This window comes from Clarias gariepinus, chromosome 13, assembly GCF_024256425.1.
Source record: "Clarias gariepinus isolate MV-2021 ecotype Netherlands chromosome 13, CGAR_prim_01v2, whole genome shotgun sequence".
In the NCBI taxonomy this organism is placed as follows: domain Eukaryota; kingdom Metazoa; phylum Chordata; class Actinopteri; order Siluriformes; family Clariidae; genus Clarias; species Clarias gariepinus.
Window position 1 is genome coordinate 22,443,955 of NC_071112.1, and position 23,215 is coordinate 22,467,169.

The 23,215-nt window shown below is 38.8% G+C and overlaps 2 protein-coding genes across 2 annotated transcripts; one reads left to right on the forward strand and one right to left on the reverse strand.

Moving 5' to 3' along the window:
* Window positions 1–5,763: 5,763 nt before the first annotated feature.
* cinp (cyclin-dependent kinase 2 interacting protein) lies at window positions 5,764–9,762 on the forward strand. The gene is made up of 5 exons (XM_053509775.1): window positions 5,764–5,871; window positions 6,343–6,502; window positions 6,575–6,707; window positions 7,667–7,796; window positions 8,665–9,762. Exons 1-5 carry the CDS (start codon window positions 5,865–5,867, stop codon window positions 8,865–8,867), a joined length of 633 nt encoding a protein of 210 aa, XP_053365750.1. The 5' UTR covers window positions 5,764–5,864; the 3' UTR covers window positions 8,868–9,762.
* Window positions 9,763–11,773: 2,011 nt separating this feature from the next.
* znf839 (zinc finger protein 839) lies at window positions 11,774–21,127 on the reverse strand. The gene is made up of 7 exons (XM_053509774.1): window positions 20,022–21,127; window positions 17,435–18,349; window positions 17,083–17,271; window positions 16,729–16,821; window positions 15,339–15,485; window positions 13,897–14,013; window positions 11,774–13,155 (listed from the first exon to the last, which is right to left on the reverse strand). The coding sequence occupies exons 1-7, from the start codon at window positions 20,880–20,882 to the stop codon at window positions 12,481–12,483; spliced, it is 2,997 nt and encodes a 998-aa protein (XP_053365749.1). The 5' UTR covers window positions 20,883–21,127; the 3' UTR covers window positions 11,774–12,480.
* Window positions 21,128–23,215: the final 2,088 nt, after the last annotated feature.

The following is a 23,215-nucleotide window of genomic DNA, read 5'->3' on the forward strand; positions in this document are numbered from 1 at the left end:
GAAGTTAAAGAACATAATCCTAACCATGGTCCCAGGTTTGTCGAGGTGTGAGTAGGTTTGATGGAGCAGGTGTACAGTATAATGGCGTCATCTACTCCCAGGAAAGGCTGATAGGCAAACTGAAAAGGGTCAAGAGAGGACTTTACCTGGGGACAAAGTGTATCCAGTCTCTCAAACACCTTCATAATATATGATGTTAGAGCGACAGGCCTGTAGTCGTTCTGGGCAGAGGGTCGTGGTCTTTTGGGGACAGGAACAATGCGGGATGCTTTTCACATCTGCATTGTTTATGTTAAAATGCAGTTTTTACCATTATTTAAAACAGCTTCAACTGCCTTTGCTGTTAATAAAAATTTTATACATTTGTATATTTACACTCACCTAAAGGATTATTAGGAACACCATACTAAGACGGTGTTTGACCCCCTTTCGCCTTCAGAACTGCCTTAATTCTAAGGTGCATTGATTCAACAAGGTGCTGAAAGCATTCTTTAGAAATGTTGGCCCATATTGATAGGATAGCATCTTGCAGTTGATGGAGATTAGTGGGATGCACATCCAGGGCCGAAGCTCCCATTCCACCACATCCCAAAGATGCTCTATTGGGTTGAGATCTGGTGACTGTGGGGGCCATTTTAGTACAGTGAACTCATTGTCATGTTCAAGAAACCAATTTGAAATGATTTGAGCTTTGTGACATGGTGCATAATCCTGCTGGAAGTAGCCATCAGAGGATGGGTACATGGTGGTCATAAAGAGATGGACATGGTCAGAAACAATGCTCAGGTAGCCCGTGGCATTTGAACAATGTCCAATTGGCCCTAAGGGGCCTAAAGTGTGCCAAGAAAACATCCCCCACACCATTACACCCCCACCACCAGCCTGCACAGTGGTAACAAGGCATGATGGATCCATGTTCTCATTCTGTTTACGCCAAATTCTGACTCTACTATTTGAATTACTTAACAGAAATAGAGACTCATCAGACCAGGCAACATTTTTCCAGTCTTCAACTGTCCAATTTTGGTGAGCTCGTGCAAATTGTAGCCTCTTTTTCCTATTTGTAGTGGAGATGAGTGGTACCCGGTGGGGTCTTCTGCTGTTGTAGCTTATCCGCCTCAAGGTTGTGAGTGTTGTGGCTTCACAAATGCTTTGCTGCATACCTCGGTTATTTCAGTCAAAGTTGCTCTATCAGCTTGAATCAGTCGGCCCATTTTCCTCTGACCTCTAGCATCAACAAGGCATTTTTGCCCACAGGACTGCCACATACTGGATGTTTTTCCTTTTCACACCATTCTTTGTAAACCCTAGAAATGGTTGTGCGTGAAAATCCCAGTAACTGAGCAGATTGTAAAATACTCAGACCGGCCCGTCTGGCACCAACAACCATGCCACGCTCAAAATTGCTTAAATCACCTTTCTTTCCCATTCTGACATTCAGTTTGAAGTTCAGGAGATTGTCTTGACCAGGACCACACCCCTAAATGCATTGAAGCAACAGTCCAAAGATATGCAGGTTTGGCTAATTGCCGTTCCCAAATTGCCCGTAGTGTGTAGACGTGTGTGTGTGTGTGTGTGTGTGTATGTGATTGGCACCCTTTCCAGGGTGTACCCCGCCTCATGCCCTAAGCCTCCTGGGATATGCTCCAGTGACCCTGAATATAGGATAAAGCGGTAGAAGATAAGTGAGTGTTTTAAAAAAAATTTGTCTTTCTCCTGTAACATGTTTTAATGAAAATTGTAATGAGGATCCAGTGCATTTAGATAGTGTCTCTGCAGCGGCTATGTAGGCGGTGACGCGCTCTTGTTTGGTGCCACATATCTATTCTTCTTTCTATTAATTTCTAAGGAGTTCTTTGCTTAACGTTAGCAAATTTTTTGGTGGATCACATTTTTAAAGCTGGCGATAAATACGCAAATTTAGTTAATGGAAAATTTCAGACAGCTTTTCTGGAGATAAAAGATTCAATAAATAAATACAGTGAGAATAATTTAAAAAGTAGCCAGATGATGGAAACTTAAAACGTAGCAACCTATACCTGATACATGAGAAATTCCTTAACACACACACACACACACACACACACCTTTGAACCCACCAAAAATTATTACAGGTCTGTGGTGTTAAATAAATTTAAATAAAAAAATAAAATAAAAATAAAAACAGACTTACATGACAGAGCAGAGGGACACAAAGGTGATTACAAAGAGACTCTAACGAGACCAAAGAACAAATTTAGTTGCGCTTTCGCTTTCATGAATAGATTACCATGAGCGTGGCCTTAAATCATGACCTTCGTAACAGGTTTGACAAGCAGAAAGCAAACACAGCAATCAGATTTTCAAAGTCCAGAGTCTTTAACAGGGATCAAGTTACCTCTCCACATCTCGTGATATGGCTTTTTTTTGTGATTTATAGAGAACTAAATAAAATATCTGTAAAATATCACTATCCTTTTCCACTGGTACAAGCAACCTTGGAACAACTCAGAGAAGCGAAAATATTTACCCAACATTCACTTACAAGCATGATGGGCATTAATTTCTTTATCAGGTTAAATTTCAGTCTGTCGTATCGACTAGCATCACTGAGGCTGATGCCTTTGTACCATATACATAAGCGCCTACACCGGGAGAACATGGAGTACTGTACTATACCCAGTCGCCTGATCATGGGAGCAATATAGTGGGAAGTGGACAGAAAAATAGGAAACTTCACGCCACACGGGTTCCTAAACAGTGTCTTATTTAGTGTGTAATTATTAACCCCCAATATGTGTAGTAGACTGATTACCTGGGCTCATTCTTTACCGCCTCCTGGACATCCAGGCACACTAAGAACATACAGTACGGCCTCTCTTTAGGGAAAATTGAATGAGATTACATAAATCGGTACATTGCTTTCTGTTCTGCATGTGCTCAAGACGAGGTGCCTCAATCTCAATCAGTGAAGGGCAATCTTAATGCTTCAACATACTAAGACACCTTGGACAATGTTACGCTTTTAACTTTGTGGAAAAAGTTTGGGAAAGGCCTTTATTTATTCTAACATGACCTTGGACCAGTGCACCAAAAAACATTTTTCTATATAGTGTACCTGTAACTCACAACTCTAGCAGTGCACCGTGGTTACTAGTTCTTTTCCCCATATGGCTCTATATGAAGGGATACACTAATAGACTGGTTAAGGTTCTAGGATCGTATAGGGGGGTAAACCACAGTAACAAAACAGACAGACCAAGGGAATGACTTCAAGTTGCTTTGTTTACTTTGGAGTGAAAGTGGAAATAAATGAGAACATGAAATTAAATAGCAAAACAATACAGATAAAATACAAAAATGATCTTTCTTTATCTTTTCCTTCAAAACTAGGTTGGAGCTTCTTTGTAGCTAGTTAATCTAGATATTTCTATTGCAATATATTATTTCTCTAATAGTTAATTTGCTCTAATTTTATAATGATTACCTTTTTCAGATCTGTTTACCTCTTATTGATTTATATAATTTTTTTCTGTTCTAATATTATTATGACTCTTTTTGGAGCTTTGCTTTTTGGTTACTGGTCTGAATTGAAACGTCTGATCCACAAATTAAAATGAAATTACAATAAAGTCAATCTGAAATGAGAAATAATCGACTAACCATAATAAAAGAAACACTCAATAACAACTGCAATATATAGAAAAATGTTCTTGGTCAATAAATTCAATGTAAACATGGGAAAAGAAAAAAACAAAAGAAAAATGTCCGCTTAATCTAAAAGATGAATCCAATGAGTACAATAGTCTCTTTGTGTAGTGTAAATTCTTGTAGTGCCAATGCTGTAGTGAAAATGTTCAGTAGGTCAAAATCAAATCAACAGTGTAATGATCAGCCTGAGGTAGTTTTGTGAAAAACACCACTAGAAATGAATAATATCCACTTGTGATAATGGATCAAGCACCAATCACTTGAATCACAGTATCTCTTCTAACCGTCTGTTTCAAGATGTGATCCTGAGGTAGCTTCTAGCATAAACGTCCAGTTTTGCTGTGAAAAACAAGAAGTCCTGTAGTGACAGAAACCAATGGGTTATACAGGGATTGGTATTCGTTGCCCTTGCCATTGTGGAGGAGCATGATCTGTCAGTAGCATAAAGTGCCGTCCTTCTACTTAAGGGCTTCCCTATCTCGAAGGCTTCCATTTGGACCAGGAAAGGGCAGGTTTCGTAGGACGGTGAGGTGGACCTTTAGTTGTTTAAATGCCTCATCTGTTTTGCGCTTCCAGCACACCACCTTCTGGAGACCCTTTTTCAGATGATCTAAAGGGCGGGGGGGAGGTGGAGGCAACAGTGCCACCATGTTGCCTTTCTTCTTAATAACATCATCTCTGATTGGGAAACATTGCTGTAGGGTTTTTACCCACAAATTGTAAACAAATTTAGTTCGCTTTCGCTTTTATTAAAAGGTGTGGCCTTGAATCATGACCTTTGTAACAGGTTTGACAAGCAGATGAAGGAAACTTAAAACGCAGAAACCTGTACCTGATATTTAAAGAATACCTTAACACACACACACACACACATACACACACACACACCTTTAAATCAACCAGAAAATAACTACAGGTCTGTGGTGTTACTTAAATTTAAAAATGAAAAAAAAAATGACTTACATGACAGAGCAGAGGGACACAGAGGTGATTACAAAGAGACTCTAACGAGACTGAAGAATAAATTTAGTTCACTCTGTTTATCTCTGACTGACACTTTTGCCCTTGCACACACCCATCATCAATCATACAATATGGGCAGTTTGAAAACACCAATACACCCAAGACATGTTTGCTCTGTGGGAGGAAACCAGACACAAGATTTAAATACCCAACTTTGAAGGTGCGAGGCAACAGTGCCACCATGTTGCCTTTCTTCCTAATGACATCATCTCTGATTGGGAAACATTGCTGTTGGGTTTTTACCCACAAATTGTACCTGTAGCTAAAAGCTGTGATTCAAGAAGTGGGCTCTGGGTTCCGGGTTCTCATTTTCAATAAATGATAAATCTGTGGGACAAATGAATCACACCAAACATATGGATGAGGTGAGATATGTGTGAGGAAAAAATATAAATAACCATAGAGTCAAACTAGTTGTTTAGGTATGTTTTTGTTTTTAATGTTTTTAATGATTAGTAAATTAAGGGCAGGTTTTTCATGATGGTCACATACTGTATGTCTTATTTAAAACTATATAAAAATTTATGCAAATCAAATCTGACACCATTTCTTATTAAACATGCCTTACAAAGAAAACTGAATAGCTTTATGCTTTTAATCTTGAGAAAATTTGTTGATACATTTATTTTGAGCTTTACACAGAAAACAGGGCTGAATCGTCGACTGGAACATCTCAGTCACTCATTGTCTATACCACTGTATCCTGTATACACAAACACACACTTACATTCACACAATACAGGCAATTTGGGAACGCCAATTAGCCTAATCTTCATGTTTTTGGACCAACGACGGAGGTGCGAGGTGAACGCACTGAAACATTTGTTAAAAAAAAAAAAAACAATAAAAGAACTAGAACGATCTATGGCAGTGTAACTGTGTCTATTCCAGCAGATGGCAGTACCGAGTGTTTCAGGGCTTACCGACCTGGAAATATTCAAGTAGGGTTCTGCCAGTATATATATCTATGGGGTTCTGCCGTGTGCTGTTTCTTCCAGCAGATGGCAGTACCGAGTGTTTCAGGGCTTAGTTATTACCAGAGAAATAATCAGCGAGAAAGATGGACAGCGTGCATCACAAATAAGACGTTGCGAGTTTACGGACTGTTTACTGGTTTATTTTGCTACACTTATGACAAATCTAAAGCTGACATGGACGGTGGGTTTAAGGAGATTGAGTCGCTCTTTGTAGAGTTTTTATTTGTCGTTTTTCCATGTTAAGTGACCAGTTCTGACTAATTTGTTTAATACTGAATTATGTTAAATGATTGGATTATTTGTGTTTAGGTGTATATTATATTATTTGTATTTTTTTTAAATATATTTCTGGTTAATTCTGCTGACATTACCTGTGGCTTGTGGCTTAAGAACAGAACTTAATTAAGCTTTAACACTTATACTATTCATTATGTAAAAAGTCTTTCTGGGGATATTTAAAAGAACTTTACAGCTAAGAACGTTTGTTAAAGTATTAAAGCAAAAGTATTTGCACGTGCCAAAGAAATACTGTAAAGCAAAGATGCAATCAAAAGTAATGAAAGTATTATTACCTTTTTGATATAAAAAATACTATAAAGAGAAGAAAACAATAATAAAGTAAAATGTGTGTTCTGTTTCTTCATGTAATCAGAAGCCACAACGCCTGGAAGGAAAGGCAACTTGACTGGAAGTGCCAGAAAACTGAAGGATAACGCAGCAGACTGGCATAATTTCATCCAAAAATGGGAGCGCCTGAGTGACGAAGGATCCACCATTGCAACCAAAATAGTCAACTTCAAACTAAGCAAAGAGTAAGACTCGAAGCAACATTAACCTGACACTTATTAATACTGATCCAGCTTCACCCATGTTTTCTGACGCAGGTCTGTGAAAGAGCAGGAGGTCGTGATGGAGGGCCCAAGTTCTTCTGCAGCTCCGGCAGGAAGAAGTGAATATCACAGCAACCCAGAGCTAGAGGACGAATGCATCAAATTACAGGACGTTGTCGACAAAATGGTATGATTTGAATAACAGAAATGTTAGGATCTGTCATAAATCTCAAGGCTCAAATTGTACTCCTTCAGGACAACTTTATATACATTTTGTTTGTAATTGGCCTTAGGGTTAGCGAATGTCATTCACCAAGTGAAAACAAATTTCAGTTGAATTTATACACAGCAGGATTCTCAAGGAGTGAGCATATTAAGTTCAAGGTCAGACTGTTGAATGCATTGGGAGGGAAAAGAACAGTAAGACAGACTGTATCACCAACAGGCTTCTAAAAACATAATTAAATGTTTGTTCATAACACAATCAGAAATTAAATGAGTAAGTATGGCTATTATGAAAAGGAGAGCAGTGGTCCCCAATCACCAGACCGGTACCGGTCCGTGAAGCAATTGGTACCGGGCCGCAGAAAAATAGAATACATGAAACAGAAAGATTTTATATCTTTCTGTTTTATGTATTTTATGAGTCTAAACGATATTTTAATTTAAAAAACCTTGTATTTTGGAAAAGGACCCGATTATTCTCACGGTTACGTCTCGCGCGCCATTACGAGAGCAGCTCGTACCAACTATCAAGCATGGTGGAGGGACTATGACTCAATTTTGGCATACCTGCAATCATTAAAATAATAATAATAAATAAAGTCTATTTCATACCAGAGTTTGTGGCCAGTTTATGCTGGGCTGAAGTTAAGTCATGCAACAGGACGGATGACAGTGGACAACAGAAATCAAGGTGTTGTGAATGGCCTAGTCAAGGTCCAGATCTCCATCTAATTGAGTTGCTGTGCCAATATGTTGAGAGAACTGTGAACAAATTAATGGCCGTAAATTTAAATTACCTCAAGCAGTGTTGTACAAAAGAGTTGTCCAAAATTCTTCCTAAAGCAGTGAGATGCTGATAGTTTGGTTTACAAGTTAAGAGCCTAATGTGTACATAGTCAGTATTTTTCTTTTTCTTCAAAGGCCCACATTCTGTCAAAAATGGAGAAGATGGTATCTGCTGAGAAAGGGATATGTGAACTGGAGACATTTCAGTATGGAGAGACAGGAAGACCAACACCACTATTTCAGACTTGGACCACACAGCAGTTTGGTAATAAAATAATGTTTTGTTTTGTTTTACTTTTTAGGGGTAACAATACTTCACATGATTGATTGATCTGGACAGCTTGTAACACCAAATATTTAACTCTATTTTAAACAAAATTGCATAAGACATATAAAGTCCCCGAAATTCTTTTCACAATCAAAAATCGAAGTCAAAATCTTTAAATTTTTCTGGTGAAATACAACTTAGATTATTCATCCTGGCGTGCTTGATTTTCATAGTTTCACTTCTTTTTCCAAATGCTGGTTCAGTGTCTGTCGCTCTAAATAAACTGCCCCTTGGAAGTGCATTTTCTAGTAATTAGATAGCCCACTTACTTTTCTGACAAATAACAGATTTAGAAATATAAAAGTTGAAACACAGTTAAGCGCTAAAGAAGGCTAGGTTAAGTTGTTAGATGCTTCCTGCTAGCCAAGCCTTGTTTACTTTATTTAATTTCTGATTTACTTTCTGATTGGCTTGTTTAATACAAAAATAGAAAAGGGGCAAAACTGCAGGGAATGTTTTTTTCCTTATGTTTTTTCTGTTTGTGCAGATTGGAGATCGACCCGAATGTCTCAAAATGACCAAAAAGTAAATTCTTCTTTAAAAAATGAGAGCATACAAAGAACCATTGAGAAACACATTTTTTATAGTGTTTTCTAGAACTATTATATTTTTAATATTGACTTGTTATAGCAGTGTGTATGTAAATCAAATGAATTGAAAATAAGTTCAGCATTAAATCTAGGCTTTGGATTTTATTCATTCTAAGAAAGGGGTGTGTACTGTGAAAGTACCTGTTGATCTACACATACTGCCTTAGGATGATTATATAATATGCACGGTTTGCTTATTTTACTGTCCACTGCAGCTGAAGTGTCTTCTGGGTTTTATGAAGCTTACAAGCAGGAGCTTGCCGTAAAGAGAACCATATTACGGGAACTGGCCCACACAACAAACCCAGATCTCTGCATGGTGTATGTGTCCTGCTGGCTCTATCAACCCTACATCCAGGATAACACCAAACTTCTCCTGGAGAGCTTACTGATGGAGACGGGCCACAGAGCTCTCTAGTTAATTCAGTTTATGTTTGTTGATATTTTATTTAATGGAACATGATGCAATTTAAATGTAATCAGTTTCATCATTATGATCCATAGCATTTTCTAAAATGAAAACATGGTCTATAAATGGTCTATTCAAGAGCTTAGGGGGAAACTGTTTGTTCCTTGTTGGTATAGATGAGCCTTGGGTGCCCATGTTCCTGTCACCAGTTTTTTGGTGTATAATTGATAGTGTTATTTAGTTCATCTGTTGGATGGCTGATCAGTGTACATATTTTAAATAGCAAAAACCTCCATCAGACATAGCAGGGGTGGGGGTACAGGATGCAGAGAGGATACTGTTCTTTTTTTTTTTTTTTTTTTTGAGGCAAACACCTTGTATACAAGTATGAAGTAATGATTACCCATGATACATTTGTTTTCATATTTAAACTCATACTATGGAGTAAACAACTGTACTAACAGTAATGCCAAAATTTTTTCACTTTTTTTTTTTTACTTGCACTGCAATTGATGCAGTGATTAAAAAAAATGAAAATCATGTACAGCTTATACTTACTTACGCATGTTATAAGACCACTGACAGAATACATTCCAAACTTCAGTGAGGCTCACTTTTTCATTTCCTTATGGTTTAAGGACAGGCATTATATTTTTTTAAACTCCCCTTTAGTCTCAGCCCTTTTTCTTCCTGCTGTGTCCCGTCACTATAATTGTCTTGAATGAAGAAAGAGTAGAGAAAACGAACACCGCATGGTGGTGGCAGCATCATGTTTTAGGGATGATTTTCTTAAACAGGGACATTGAAGCTGGTCAGGGTTGATGGGAAATTTCTAGATTAAGTAGAGAGTCTAGCAAACACCCCAAACGATTTGCAGATGTATTTGCAGCAAATGGTGGTTCTACTATTGACTCGGGGGAGGGGGGGGGGCACATTGTGTTGTGTCTATTACATAAAATCCCAATTAAATACATTTACATTTGTGGTTGTAATATGACAAAATGTGGAAAAGTTCAAGATGTACAGTATGAATACTTTCGCAAGCCACTGTAATATCCCGTCACTGCAAAGTTAGTTTCCCCTTTTTGTCACTTCCTGTCCTCACATCCTCATATCACCCTGAGCAATCCTGAAGGGTAGTGGAACTTGTCTTTTCTCCAAGGGTCATGTATTGAGACCTAGTGTAAGAAGGGTTGTCTATATTGACTTACTTGATCATACATACATACATACATACATACATACAATACCAGTAAGACATTTGGACACCTACAATGGTTTTATTTTGAATATTTTCTACATTGTAGAACATGCCTGAGGCCCTGAAAATGATAAAATACAACCTATTGATTGATTAACCTATTTGTTAAACCAAAAAAAAAGTTTTGTATTTTAGACTGTTCAGAAGTAGGTGTTAGATAGGTGACAGCTCCATAAACTTCATAGCCATCAAGTGCTTAAGAATCATTTCAGGTGAGACAATGCCAGAGAGATAATATATAAAAATATATATTACTGTGCATATCTGTTAAACACTTCAAAATAAATAGTGTGACAATAGTTGCTAAAATCAGCCATGTTTAACAAACACACAAATGTTCATGACCCTGCTAAAGTTGCATCATCTTCTGTTTCTTTTCCGGTGTTATGTGTATGCTTTAAAGGCAGCTTCCTCATGACTGGGTGAGTAATGCACAAAAGGACAGTACATCTTATCTCAAAATTGCTTTTTTGAAAGCTGCACTCCTGGTTAATGGATTCAACGAGAGAGTCGGATCTCCTACTTTTGCATATTATTGTGGGTGGCGAAAGGGGGTGTATGGTGTCCACTGCCTGGAGATCGTGCCACTGCATATACAAAAAAGTAACACATTCTAATATTTTGCTGGATCGCCTTTTGCTTTAATTGCGACTGTTGCATCGTTTCGATAAGCTTATGTAATGTCACAACATCTATTTCCATCGACGGTCACATTAATTTCTCTTCATGATCTTGTATTCATGGTGGGCGAATCAGACCACTGTGTAGAACCTCCTCCAGCACATCCTAAAGATCTCAACGGGCTTAAGGTCTGGACTCTCAAAGATGATGGACTTTGTGGTGGCCGATCCATGTGTGAAAGTGATGTCTCATGCTACCTGAACCACTCTTTCACAATTTGAGCCTGATGAACCTGACCAACAGAAGCAACCTCAGGTCACAACACTACCTAGTACGATTGGCCTTAGACATGATGTGTGCATCACTTCATCTGCCTCTTATTACCCAGATACATCCATCACTCTGGAACAGAGTGAATCTGGACTCATCAGACCACATGACCTTTTTCCAATGCGCCACAGTCCATTTACGCTCTATAAGCCCTTTTTTCCCCTGATTAGTGCATTTCTTAAGGCTACACAGCCGTTTTTAGTTCCAATCCCCTGCGTTTTCACACACTGTGGAAATGCCCTTACTTTCATTATTTAACATAGCTGTGGATTCTACCGTTATCTTTTTAAAGATTTGATTAGACTGAGCATGATCTCTAATCACACTTATTTAAGATGTTTTTCAACCACATTTTCATCTCCAATCACTTGAAGATGATGGTTGACCACTCTCCTTCCAGGTTTTAATAAGATCTTAAACTAATTTTAGTAGTTTTAGAAATATCCTTAATTCTTTTCTAGTAACATCTTTGCTATGACCACAGGATGTTGCCAGCTGTTGACAACTTGTTGTCAGCTGAACCATATTAATCACTGCAGTAATTATACAATGAAAGTCTCTTACCTATTTGCTTAGTTAAAATCAAGTGATTTGAGTGCACATAAGTGGGACATCACATTATCTACCAGTGAATGTCACAAAACAGTATCTTGTGTTAAGTAGACTGCTAAGGTTTCTAATACAAAGCTCCAATTCGCAAAACTCAATCAGAAATATTGGTTTAATTTCATCTGTTTATGTATTCTCTTCATATTACAAATGTTGAGATGTTTGAAAAAACATGATGTCCAAAGATTATATAAAAAGTAATAAAATAGTGCTTTTTAAACAATTATCGAACTGGACAAACTACTATTTAACATGTAACAGTAGAACAAGAAGTAAACCGGGATTTTAGACACTTACAACATGTTTATCCACTTATGAACTTTCTCATCCTGGGCATTTTGTACATATTAGTTTAACATGTTTTTCCTTTCAAAAAGATCTAAATGCACAATTTGAAGTCTGTAAATCATTAAGCAGTTTAAAACCAAAACACATACAAAGAACTTTAAGCAGTTTTCTATTTAAACTCAGCATTAGGTATTTCACATTGTCATACTGTACATTATATCACTGTATACAGTATATAAGCTACTGAGTTCTGCCATGGCCTTAGTACGTGAAAACACGCCATCTTGGCAATGAAATGTAAAGGTATAAGGCCTACATGTCCAAACTCCTACATTTTTTTAACAAAAGACTGAACAAAAACAATGCACAAAATCTGGAACATTATTAATAATAATACTTTGTTTTTACAAATGTACAAAAATCTGCAATAAAAAGTTCCTTGGGGGGGAAAAAAAAAAACACCACACTGATAGAGCTGTCTTGAAATTTCAGAAAGGTTTCAGAGGTTGGAGCTTACTCAATCTTTTTCTCAGTTTCTATACCCAACAGTGCGTGGACAGTCTCTAAAGGAACTCCTTCTGGAGCCTCGATGTGCACTGTGCTGCCATCAGGTCCGTTTACTATCACTATTCCCTTGGAAGCAAGTTCCTCAGCACTCTGTCGGACAAGGCCCTCTGCTGTTTGGATAAAAACCGATGTCTCTTCCTGAGTCTCAGCAGACTCCATGACCACCTCAGTGACAACAGAATCTCCTACAACTTCTGCCTCGTCTACGCTTTCCGTTTGTGCAGGGTTACAGTTCTCGTCTTTCCCCAGGATTTCCTTACATGTTTCTGAGCTCAGCACTTCTTCCAGCTGTTTCACCTCATCTGTAATGTCTACGCTCCCGCCGCTGTTGAGAACCTCTGAAAGCTCTCCATCAGGGTCTTCTTGTGGTTTACATGCTTCAGGATCATGAAGACATTCTCCCGTGTCCATAGCTGCTTCTTCTGTCCTTGATGCAGGGTCTGCTTCAGTGTTCGTTAAGTTTTCTAGACGAGTCAGGACCACCTGTGGCTCTCGGAGCAGCATGGAGTCCTCATTAGTCTCGTGCTTCTGAATACCGTTCTGATTAACTGCAGAGTCATTATTTTCTCCGAAGCAGTTTTCCATTTTAAACCTCTTCGCTGGAGGCAACATCCTGGTATTCTATAAAACAAAACAGTCTGAGTTTTCACAAAAGTGAAAGACAAATAACTTTAGACTCTATATTATACATCTATTTACATAAAGGACATAGCTATGGAAAAGAAAATTATTTAATTTGGGAGATTATCGCAGCCCAGATTACATGCAAGTTTTACTTTTTTTAATTTATTTAATAGAATGAATGGTCTGACAAAATAAGATTCAGCAGCTTAATGCTTGTTTGAAACACAGTGTGTGTGTGTGTATATTTGGTGGCATAAAATTTTCTATTTTGGTTGCATAAAATAGTCCACTTCAGATGAGTAGTAATGTTGCATCTCTGAGCACACTGCTAGTCTTTCCAGTCCTAACTAGTATCAGCTACCTACTGGCTAACTTGCTATTTAGATTAGATCAATTGTAATAATGCCATCTGTTGGATTGCAATTCGAGAATATTTATCAATAAAATATTTTCGATTAATTCTCCCTATACTCCCACACCAACAAAAGATTCTGACTTTGTTTTTCTGCTTATCTTCCAGTTCGCAACCTAAAAAGTTATGTCCTCACAACCTAAAAAAGCCAACTTTTCAAGTTCACAGAAATTTACACATAAAACTAAAGCACAAAGAGCTTGTATGCTGTGTTGTATGCAATTTTACCAATAAAAATTTGGTGTAAAAAAAAAAGAAGAAGAAGAAGAAGCAATTCCATCTTTAGAAGGAAGGATTTGTACAGGAAAGTTAAACTAGATGTTCACCTCAATACTCCGTGGAATCTTTGTAGCTTGATTTTTTATTGTGGCCTGTTGTCCATTAGAGGCGTGCAGTGGTGTTAATGCGCTAGACGGATCAGTGATGCCCAGCGATTTTAAGACCTTTTAAGACACAGAAGGCATTTGGATTTAGCAAGCTTATACTGTACATAATTTCCACTATGCAAGTCTGGTTTAACAGTTTTCCCTTACTTTAGCACAAATTAGTTTATTATTATTAGTTTATTAGTTATTTAAAAATTAAAAAGTAATTAAAACTAAACTAATTAAAAATAAAAGCAATAGTTGCAAACGTGTACATACATAAGAATAACCAACTAAAAATAAATAAAGAGTATAATAAGAAATAATGCTAAGCAATGCAATTGTAATAATAATAATAATTATATTGTAATTATAATAGTAAAAAAATAAAACATTTTAAATGTAAGCATGAAAAGAGTTTATGTTTGTTTATGTAACTAAATGAGGCACTCCTGATATTTAAGGGTGCCATGTTTCACAACCTTAGTGTAACTACCGCATAAGCACAGTCACACTTTGGCCTCGCCCGAGACAGCTGAACAGCCAAGCGTGACCGATCCGAAGAGGCCTAGAAGCTGTGTGAGCAATTCGACAATGTGTGAAGAGACTGGCCCATTAACAGCTTTAAAAACAACTTTAAGAACATTAAACTGGAACCTGAAAAAGCCAGTGCAGAAAAACTAAAACTGAAGAAGAGATGGAAGGTAATAGATGGCAAAAAAGAGAGCCACTGCAGTCATACCAAGTCCTGTCTACACCAGATTATAATAACCCAAGCCTAAAGAAATAATTAGGAATAATTTAAGACGTGGATTGATTTTTGAAGTTGGCAGAAAGTACTCTTGACAAGAGTCAATTTGTTGGTCAGGATCTGAGATCAAGATCAAAAATGACACCAAGCTTATTTAACATCATTATTTTAGATCATCATTTAACAGCTCTCCATGCGGAGAGAGTTCTCATAGGTGATTCATTTCACTGGTTTGAATTTGTATGAAACAAAAAAATGATGTCTGCTTTGTGTTTATCCTTAAGTTATAGGACTTATAGTAGTTGCGCATCCAACTTTTGACATCTTCCAGACGCTCAACTTCAACGAGCACAGGTTATTGGGCTTCCGAGGGAGACAGGTTTGCGTGTCTTTAACATAATAGTGAAAAAATTAAATGGTAATGAAATAGTAAAGAATAAAATTCCCAACGGAAGCATATACATATTGAAAGACAAAGATAACAAACAACCTTATGCAAATATGTAGCAATAAATAAAAGATAACTGCCAACCCCTAACAGAGGTTTTGGACACCGGAATAAATCAAGCCCAACTCTGCGCTCAACATTCAACATTCAATAAGAATGATAATTAGAAACAAAACTTGAAGTGTTTTAGAACAGGTTACTTACATCCATATTGGTGACGTCTATAGCTGCTCGGGAAGCTGGTGAAATACTAAAGTGCTCCTGTGCCATCTTCTTCACATGGCTATGGAGTTCCTCAAATTCATGATACACGCTAGGGAACTGCTGCTTGGACAAATGGCCGTTTTCTACCTTCAGGTACAGAAAATGTAATGATATACATTTATAATTATTCTCAAATTTTACTATTTTGATTTAATCTTAAACATATTACAACTTAATGTACCTGCATAAACTGTTCAACTTCAGGTTTGGAATTGTATGACTCGAAGCTGTTGGTTATCATAGCTATTGTCAGACTGTTTGAAAGGTGTTGCATAGAAACTACGCATGTAACAGTACACATTTGTAGGATTTTTTTGGTGTGTGCTGTATCCTAAATGAAAACAGTCTAGCTTTAACTTTAGCTTGGTGATTCTCTCTAAGCATTAGTTTAATTTATGTTTTACGTACTGTATATGGTTTTCACAACTTCCAATTTGAGACTGTACATGTTCCTGTATATGCAAATTAATTTTTTTTAAAGACAAGTCTTAAAGTTTATCCAATATGAAGGAAAAACACAGACGTCTTAACCTGATAAACCCTTTTACTGCATTACTCAAACACTGCACACTTAAATAAAAAAAAGCCAGATAAACATGAGCACATCACTAAGGACCTAAATATTTAAATATCACTTCAGATCAACAAGTTTATGTAAAATATAATGTTCCAAGACATTGATTAAGAGATAATTTGCTAAATTTGCTAATAGATTCTGGCATTTGTGACCTTTGCAATTTCAACAGGGAACCTGGGAAATTGTTCATTGATTATGTTGTGTTAGCAACATGCTAGGCAGCTAACTTACAACAGATAACAGATGTGCATTTTCTGTCTCAAACAACGAACTATATAGTCAGTGTTTTAGATTTAAGAAGCAAATATACCTGCATGCTAATTAATCTACCTCTAATACTCGTATACACAGTATAACTCATTTAAAATTCAATTGAGGAATAGCCCAAATTTACTTCAGTTGGGAGGAGGATTTACTTTTATCAAGAAAGAAAAGCGTTATGTTTTTACTAACTGTACATTCCTCATGTGTTCAGGAAAATATGACCAGTTTGGTACTCTATTAGCCTATGTTTTTAAACTAAATTCATAATAAATTTAATTTCCAAACAGTGACATTTGAGCACACATTACATCTCTATTACAAACATAAATCAATGGAATGTAAAAATAAACAAACAAATAAACAAACAAATAAATAACTGTTGTTGTGCTGTTACGCCATTTTAACTACAATAGTGGTCACATTTACAAACTTCTGATATCAGATTAGAATATTAACTACATTCGAATGTAAAGTGTAAATTTTCATTACCTTCATTAGCACAAACTCCCACAGAGTCATGACCTTAGCCAGGCGTGGAAGAACAATCTCCATCAGGTCTTCATCATCATACTGCTGTATAAACTGGAGACAGCGATTGCAAACAATCAGTATTCGATACTTATAATAGTAATTCATTCCCAGTTATCCTCCTTGTCCAGTCTTTTTAAGAAACTGACATTTATTAACACCTGAATTTTTCTTCATAACCCCATAGCACTGGCATGTGAGCTCATTGGCCACAGAATTTGAGTAAACCCACAGTTGAGAAAATTTAAATGAAGTGTTCTGGTTGTGTTTAGGGAGTGTTATAAAGATGTAAATTGCAGTTTTAGTGAGCCCCACCTCTGTGAGTCGAATTCTCCGTCTCTGTGCCTGCTCCTCCACAGTAAGTGCTGTTTGGAGTTTGGGTGGCCGACCCGGTCTTCCTCTCTTCGGTTTCCTTCCAAGCCTTTTTGGAAGATTAGATTTGCCGGAGCCCTTGGGTCTGCCAGGCCTTCGGGGTACTATCTGTCTTGTAGAATCTGCTTGCACCTGTTTACATTTTCAACAGAAACAAACAGTGATGAATTTGCCATGTCTACTGCAGTGCTGAGTCTGAGGCTGTCTTGAAAACAATCAGTTATTTAGCAAATATAAATAAAAATTGTTTAAATATTTCTATTGATATGCATATGTAAAAAAGTGACATCTTAACTTTTTGTGGCGTGTCATCCTTCACAGGATTGCTTTTAGGCGCTTCAGTCTGTGTTTGGCCTTCCGTGGGTTTGGAGTCTCCTTTCACAACCGGACTTGATGCCTGACTTTTGTCATGAGTGGGCTTGAGTTTATAGTGTCTGTTTAAACCTGCAATGCCTATGTATGACTTCTCACATGTTTCACATTTAAACGCTTTGCTACGGAGGGACAAACCATCAACATCTGTTTTCTTCTTGCCCTCGCTGCCCTCTTCGTCTTCCACGCTGATCTCCGAGTAGTCGTCTGAATCTGACTGATGGCTCTCTGCCAAGTCCTCAGTTTTAATGAACTTGTAGTCCTTTACTTTATGCTTGGGCGGCCGAGACACTCGACCAGAACGCGTCTGGATTTTCAAAGGCTTTTTCTGGCGGTTTTTAACTTTGGGTTTCTCTTTTTCAGTCGGAGCCAAAACCTTGGTAACCACTGTTGTGGGTTTGGTTTGTGTTGTTAATACCTTGGTGGTTGTGGATGAAACACTAGTGGAAGGAGTTAAAATTAATGTGGGGTGAATGGAAACCGTAGCTGGCTTGGCTGCAGGACTCTTTGTGGCAGTGGCAGAGTTGGAGGAAGAGGCAGGAGTCTGGACTTTGTGTACAATTGGAACTGAAATGCTGCTAACTACAGGAGCCGGCTTCTGAAGGAGAAGCTGAATTGGAGGTTCTCCTGCATTCTGTAAGAAATATTGCTGCTGACCAGGCACCGGTGTGATGTGTATAATCTGAGGAGCACTGACTGTGCCTACAGTGGAGACCTTTACCACAGACTGGCTTACTGGAAGGCTTTGCGACTGGAGGATGGTGATGGGAGCGGCCTGGCGTTGCTTGATTTCCTGTTTCGGTGGAGCCTGCACTTGAATGTGGATTGGTTCAGCTAGCTGGAAATAAAAAAAAATAAAATATATAACATTAAAAAAATAATGTTAATACAGAATGATGCATTTTTTTTTCCAAGCTAGCTAGCTTAAACTGGGAGACCAGCTATTACTTTTTAATACATACAATACATTATGAGGTTACCAAATTATTAACGTACTCATGTTCCTTTGACACATAATGCTAATTGAATTTCTAAATACAATGATATGTAATGTAATTCTAGTTTAGCAATGATAGCTCATTAAGAAGATCATTAATTTTAAAAAGATGCTCTGTCGCTCTGAGCTTAGGGTCCTTCCAAGCTAGGTTTATGGAAGGGAAAGGATTTTATTGAACTGTACACATATGGGGCAGGATGGTGGCTCAGCAGGTAATGTTGCCTGCCCATAGCTCCTGCTGGATCCTGAACCCAAGTACTCTCTGTGTGCATTCAACTAATCTACCTTACAGCACAGTAAAATGATTTTTTATCATATCCCAGCTATTAGCATATCCCAGTTGCTTAAAAGCTCAGAAAAGTCAGCCAGTATACAGTGCCCCTGGAGCAGATAGGGATAAGAGAAACAAGGGCAACTTGGCGGTGCTGGGGCTTTGAACCCCTAATTGGTAACCTAGCGATTTGAGCCACCACTACCCCAGGATTATGGTTATCTCTCAAAAAACATGTCAGTATGTAGACTGGTTACTCTAAAAACATAAATACACTGATCGGCCATAACATTATGACCACCTGCCTAATATTAAGCAGCCACCATAACATTGATGCACTGTGTGTTTTGACACCTTTCCATCACAACTTGCATTAACCTTCTCATCAATTTGATCTACACTAGCGCTTTCACACGGGTCAGCCTTCACTCCCCATGTGCATCAGTGAGGCTTGGCCACCCATGACCCTGTCACCAGTTCACTGGTTTTCATACCTTACGTTTAGGTCCTAACCACTGCAGTTTTGGAGTTGCTCTGACACAAATGTCCAGCCGTTACAATTTGGCCCATATCAAAGTCACTCAAATCCTGATGCTTGACTATTTTTTTTCTGCTTCCAACACAACAACTTAAGGAGGGGGGGGGGAAAAGTTTACTTGCTGAATAATATATCCCACCCACTTCCAGCCGCCATTGTAACGAGATACTGTATTGAAAATGTAGCTACTGTGAAAAGGGCCAAATTGTAACTGGGTAAGAGCAACTCCAAAACTGTAGCTCTTGTGGGATGTTGCCAGGTTGCTGTGGTCAGGACATATCAAGAGTGATCCAAAAAAGGAAAAGCGGTGAACTGGCGACGGGGTCATGGGTGGCCAAGGCTCACTGATGCACAAGGAGAGTGAAGGCTGGCCTGTTTAATCTGATCTAATAGAGGTGCTAGAGTGTGGCTCAAATTGTGAAAAAGCTTAATTCTGTTTTTGAGAAAAAGGTGTTAGGACTCACAGATCATTAATGTTTGGTGGCAAAGAGAGGGGCTACTAGATATTAGTTAATGTTACGACTGATCACTGTGTGTGTGTGTGTGTGTGTGTATGATGCCCTAAAACAGACTAGTGCATTCACCCAGTCATAGTGTGTCTGCTCTGGATTTACCACTATGATAAATAAATATCAGGGTCATCAGGGAGTGTTCTGATCTCTGAGCCCTGAGGTTTGGCCACATGGCAGTCGTGCATGCTTTACCTTTTGCTGGACGGGCTGTGCTCCGTTTTGTGACTGGTGCAGTGCCACCTGTTTGGCGACACTCTGCAGCTGTTGTGATGCGTTCTGCACGATAGTAAACGGCTGTGGCTGTAACGTGGTGGTCAGCTGTCCTGAAATAACATTTCCTGCCTCCAGAGTGACAAATGACGGAGTCTGAGCCTGGACGCTCCTCTGTAGGATTTTCGGGGTCGAGGTGTGGGAGCGGCTCAGCTCAGCCTGTGCGCGCACCTGCGACTTGTTCACGTGATCTATGACCTGTTGCACGTCCACGCTGGAGATCACGGCGGGTTTGACGCTCTGGGCGGGTTTGGGTGCCGGGGCCGGTGCCTGGCTCTGCTCGAGCAGGCGGGTCGCTTCGTTTCCGGTGACCTGCACGAGCTGCTGTTTGGAGAGCTGCTCCAGTAACTGCTGCTGCTCCTCCACTGAGAGCCCGGAGCTCTCCACGAAACTACCGTCAGGCTGAACATAAATGATTGTAGTCGCGGGGCCGAGGGCGTTCAGAAAATCGCTACTGATTGTCGTACACTCTGTGGTCACGGCGTCCTCTGTGTTCTCAGACGCCTGCACAAAAGACGTTAAGACCTCAGCGCCCAAAATTTGCCCGATCACTTCTGGAGATCCGTCAGCAGCTTTGCCATCAGCGCTTACGGTTACTAACTGTGCCAGGCCTTGTTCACCTTCACCCGCTTCACCACTCACCACTCCCTCACCGCTGCCATCTTCGTTTTTCCCCTCAATCTGAGAGCTAGTGGTGGCCGATACGCTCGCTTCAGATTCAGCACTATCGTGAGTCAAAGCAGTGCCGTTCGTATTACTGCTCTCATCTTCGTTGTCCGCCATTTTGATTATGGAAGCAGCCTAGACAAGTCTGTCTCGAAACGTTCGCGTATAAAAGCTTTCCAGTGGTGAAAACCAAGCCCCAGTTAGGTATAGGTTAATCCTCAAAGTGTGCACAAGTCAGAAACAGGACCGAAGTGTGTTAGCCTGCAAATTAAATAATCCTGTATGGCTTTGTAACGGTAGCTAGGCGATAGACACTCGCATCCATGCTACAATGGCGAGGGGGTGGGAACTGGATAACAACAAATGGCGTCATTTCCGCTTCCGCAATCTTTAACGTGGCATTACTGGTCTCCCGCCACCTGTGTTGTCCCCTTCTCGATTTATTACACTTACACGACACAGCTGGACATAATTCCTTAGAAATGGTCAAACTTTGAATGATATATCAGTTCAATAACCAGTGGAAATTAGTATATTATGTATACAATACACACACTCACAGGCCACTTCATTAGATACACCTGTTCAACAGTTTGTTAACGTTAATTCAAATTTTCAATTTTTTTTCATCAAGTACACAACCATACAACGTAGCTTATGCAGTGAAACGTCTGTTTGTGACAAAAAAGAGGCAAATGCGAATAGGAAAAAATTTAAAAGAGAAAATCTACAATATGTAGTAATTGTGTTAATAAAGTATAAAATAAAAAATATATAGAAAATGTCAATTGTATTAACTGTATGAATAAACTGTATGAAGTATATGAAATTTGCACAGTGTGGCGTGTGCCAACAGAAGGTGGTCATAGAAAGTATAATAAAAATGATGAGCAACAGTGGTATTGTCCATCTTAAAAGTGCAATTTCTAGTCCTTATTTATGTGAACAGAACCAGAAATGTGCAACATGTGTGTCCTGTGCAATGTGCAAATGTTTGGAGTAGTTGGTATTTTGGTGTGCCCCAACACGTGTGGGGAAAACATAGCAAGTTCACTCAGTTGAGTCCTACTGTATGTAGACAAGGTGCAGAAGAAGCTTCTTCACAGTCTGTCTGTGTTGGCGTTTAGGGAGCAGAATCCCCTTTCTGACCTCAACCGAGAGAACAGTCCATTATTGGGGTGGTTGAGGTCAAAATGGTTAATCACATGGCAGCAACTCAATTTAGGCATGGTCAAGAAGGATGATCTGCTGAAGTTCAATCCAAGAGGAAATATATATATAGCTAGGGACTGTGAATTCCAATAGTGACCATTTTCAACGCCATGGTTTTCCCTAATCATTGTCATTACATTGAATCCACAACATGTTAAACCTTAAAGCAGATGGAAGACATTTAACTACAGCAGCAGAAGACATTTAAATGTATTTGGCAGAGCAACTTGTACTGTACATCTGAGCAGGTGAGGCCTTGCACTTACTAGGGTTTGAACCTTAGACCTTCTGGTCAGTAGTCCAGTGTCTTAACCACTGAGCGACCAGGTGCCATGCCGCTCAACTATGAACACCAAACTGAGGCTACAATTTCCATGGGCTTAAAACTGCACAACAGAAGATAGTGAAAGCATCGGTTGATCCCATCTGGTATCAACTGTTTAGGCTGCTGCTGGTAGTGTAATGCTGTGGGGTATTTTCTTGCCACACCCTTGGCCCTTTAGCACCTTGACCATGTCAATACCATCATAAGCATTTGCCTTTTGCTGGGAGTAACAGGCAGGACTGCGCCAGATCACAAAGCTAAAAATCGCCTCAAACTGGTTTCTTTAAAATGACAATGAGTTCACTGTACTCAATGGACCCCACAGTCTCAATCTAAGCTGGGAACCAGGAACATCCCACAAGAGCTTACTTTAATCCAGTCATCTAGCCATCACAATTTAAACCTTGTCAAATCTTTATGCTTTCCCTTTTTTTCTACTTCCAACATATCAATTTTAGACACAAATTACTGTAGCTCAAATTGTTGAAATGGGTAATTCTAGTTCCCATAGAAAGGTGTCAGGATACATACTGTGTCACAATGTTTGTGGCAAAAGGGGGTCTACTCAGTATTAAGAGGGTGTTGGGTCATAATGTTATGGCTGATTAGTGTATATGAGAGAGAAAGAGAAATATATCGTAGTACATTTTGTATATTGTAGTTTATTATACTGTAGTTCAAGTGATATAAAGAGCCATTGTTATAACTTACTATGTTCAGCAGATGGCAGTATATTAACACATATATTTTGGTCTGGGTTTTCTCTTTTAAATCCCTTAACATGTTTAGGAGATACTCACTGCTTTGAAACAAATTGTTAGTTGGTTGATTGGTTGGTTGTGAGGATAAATCAGTATTGCAGTCAGATGCGATTCAAGAGATAACATTGCTGATTTAGAGACAAGGCTCTGAT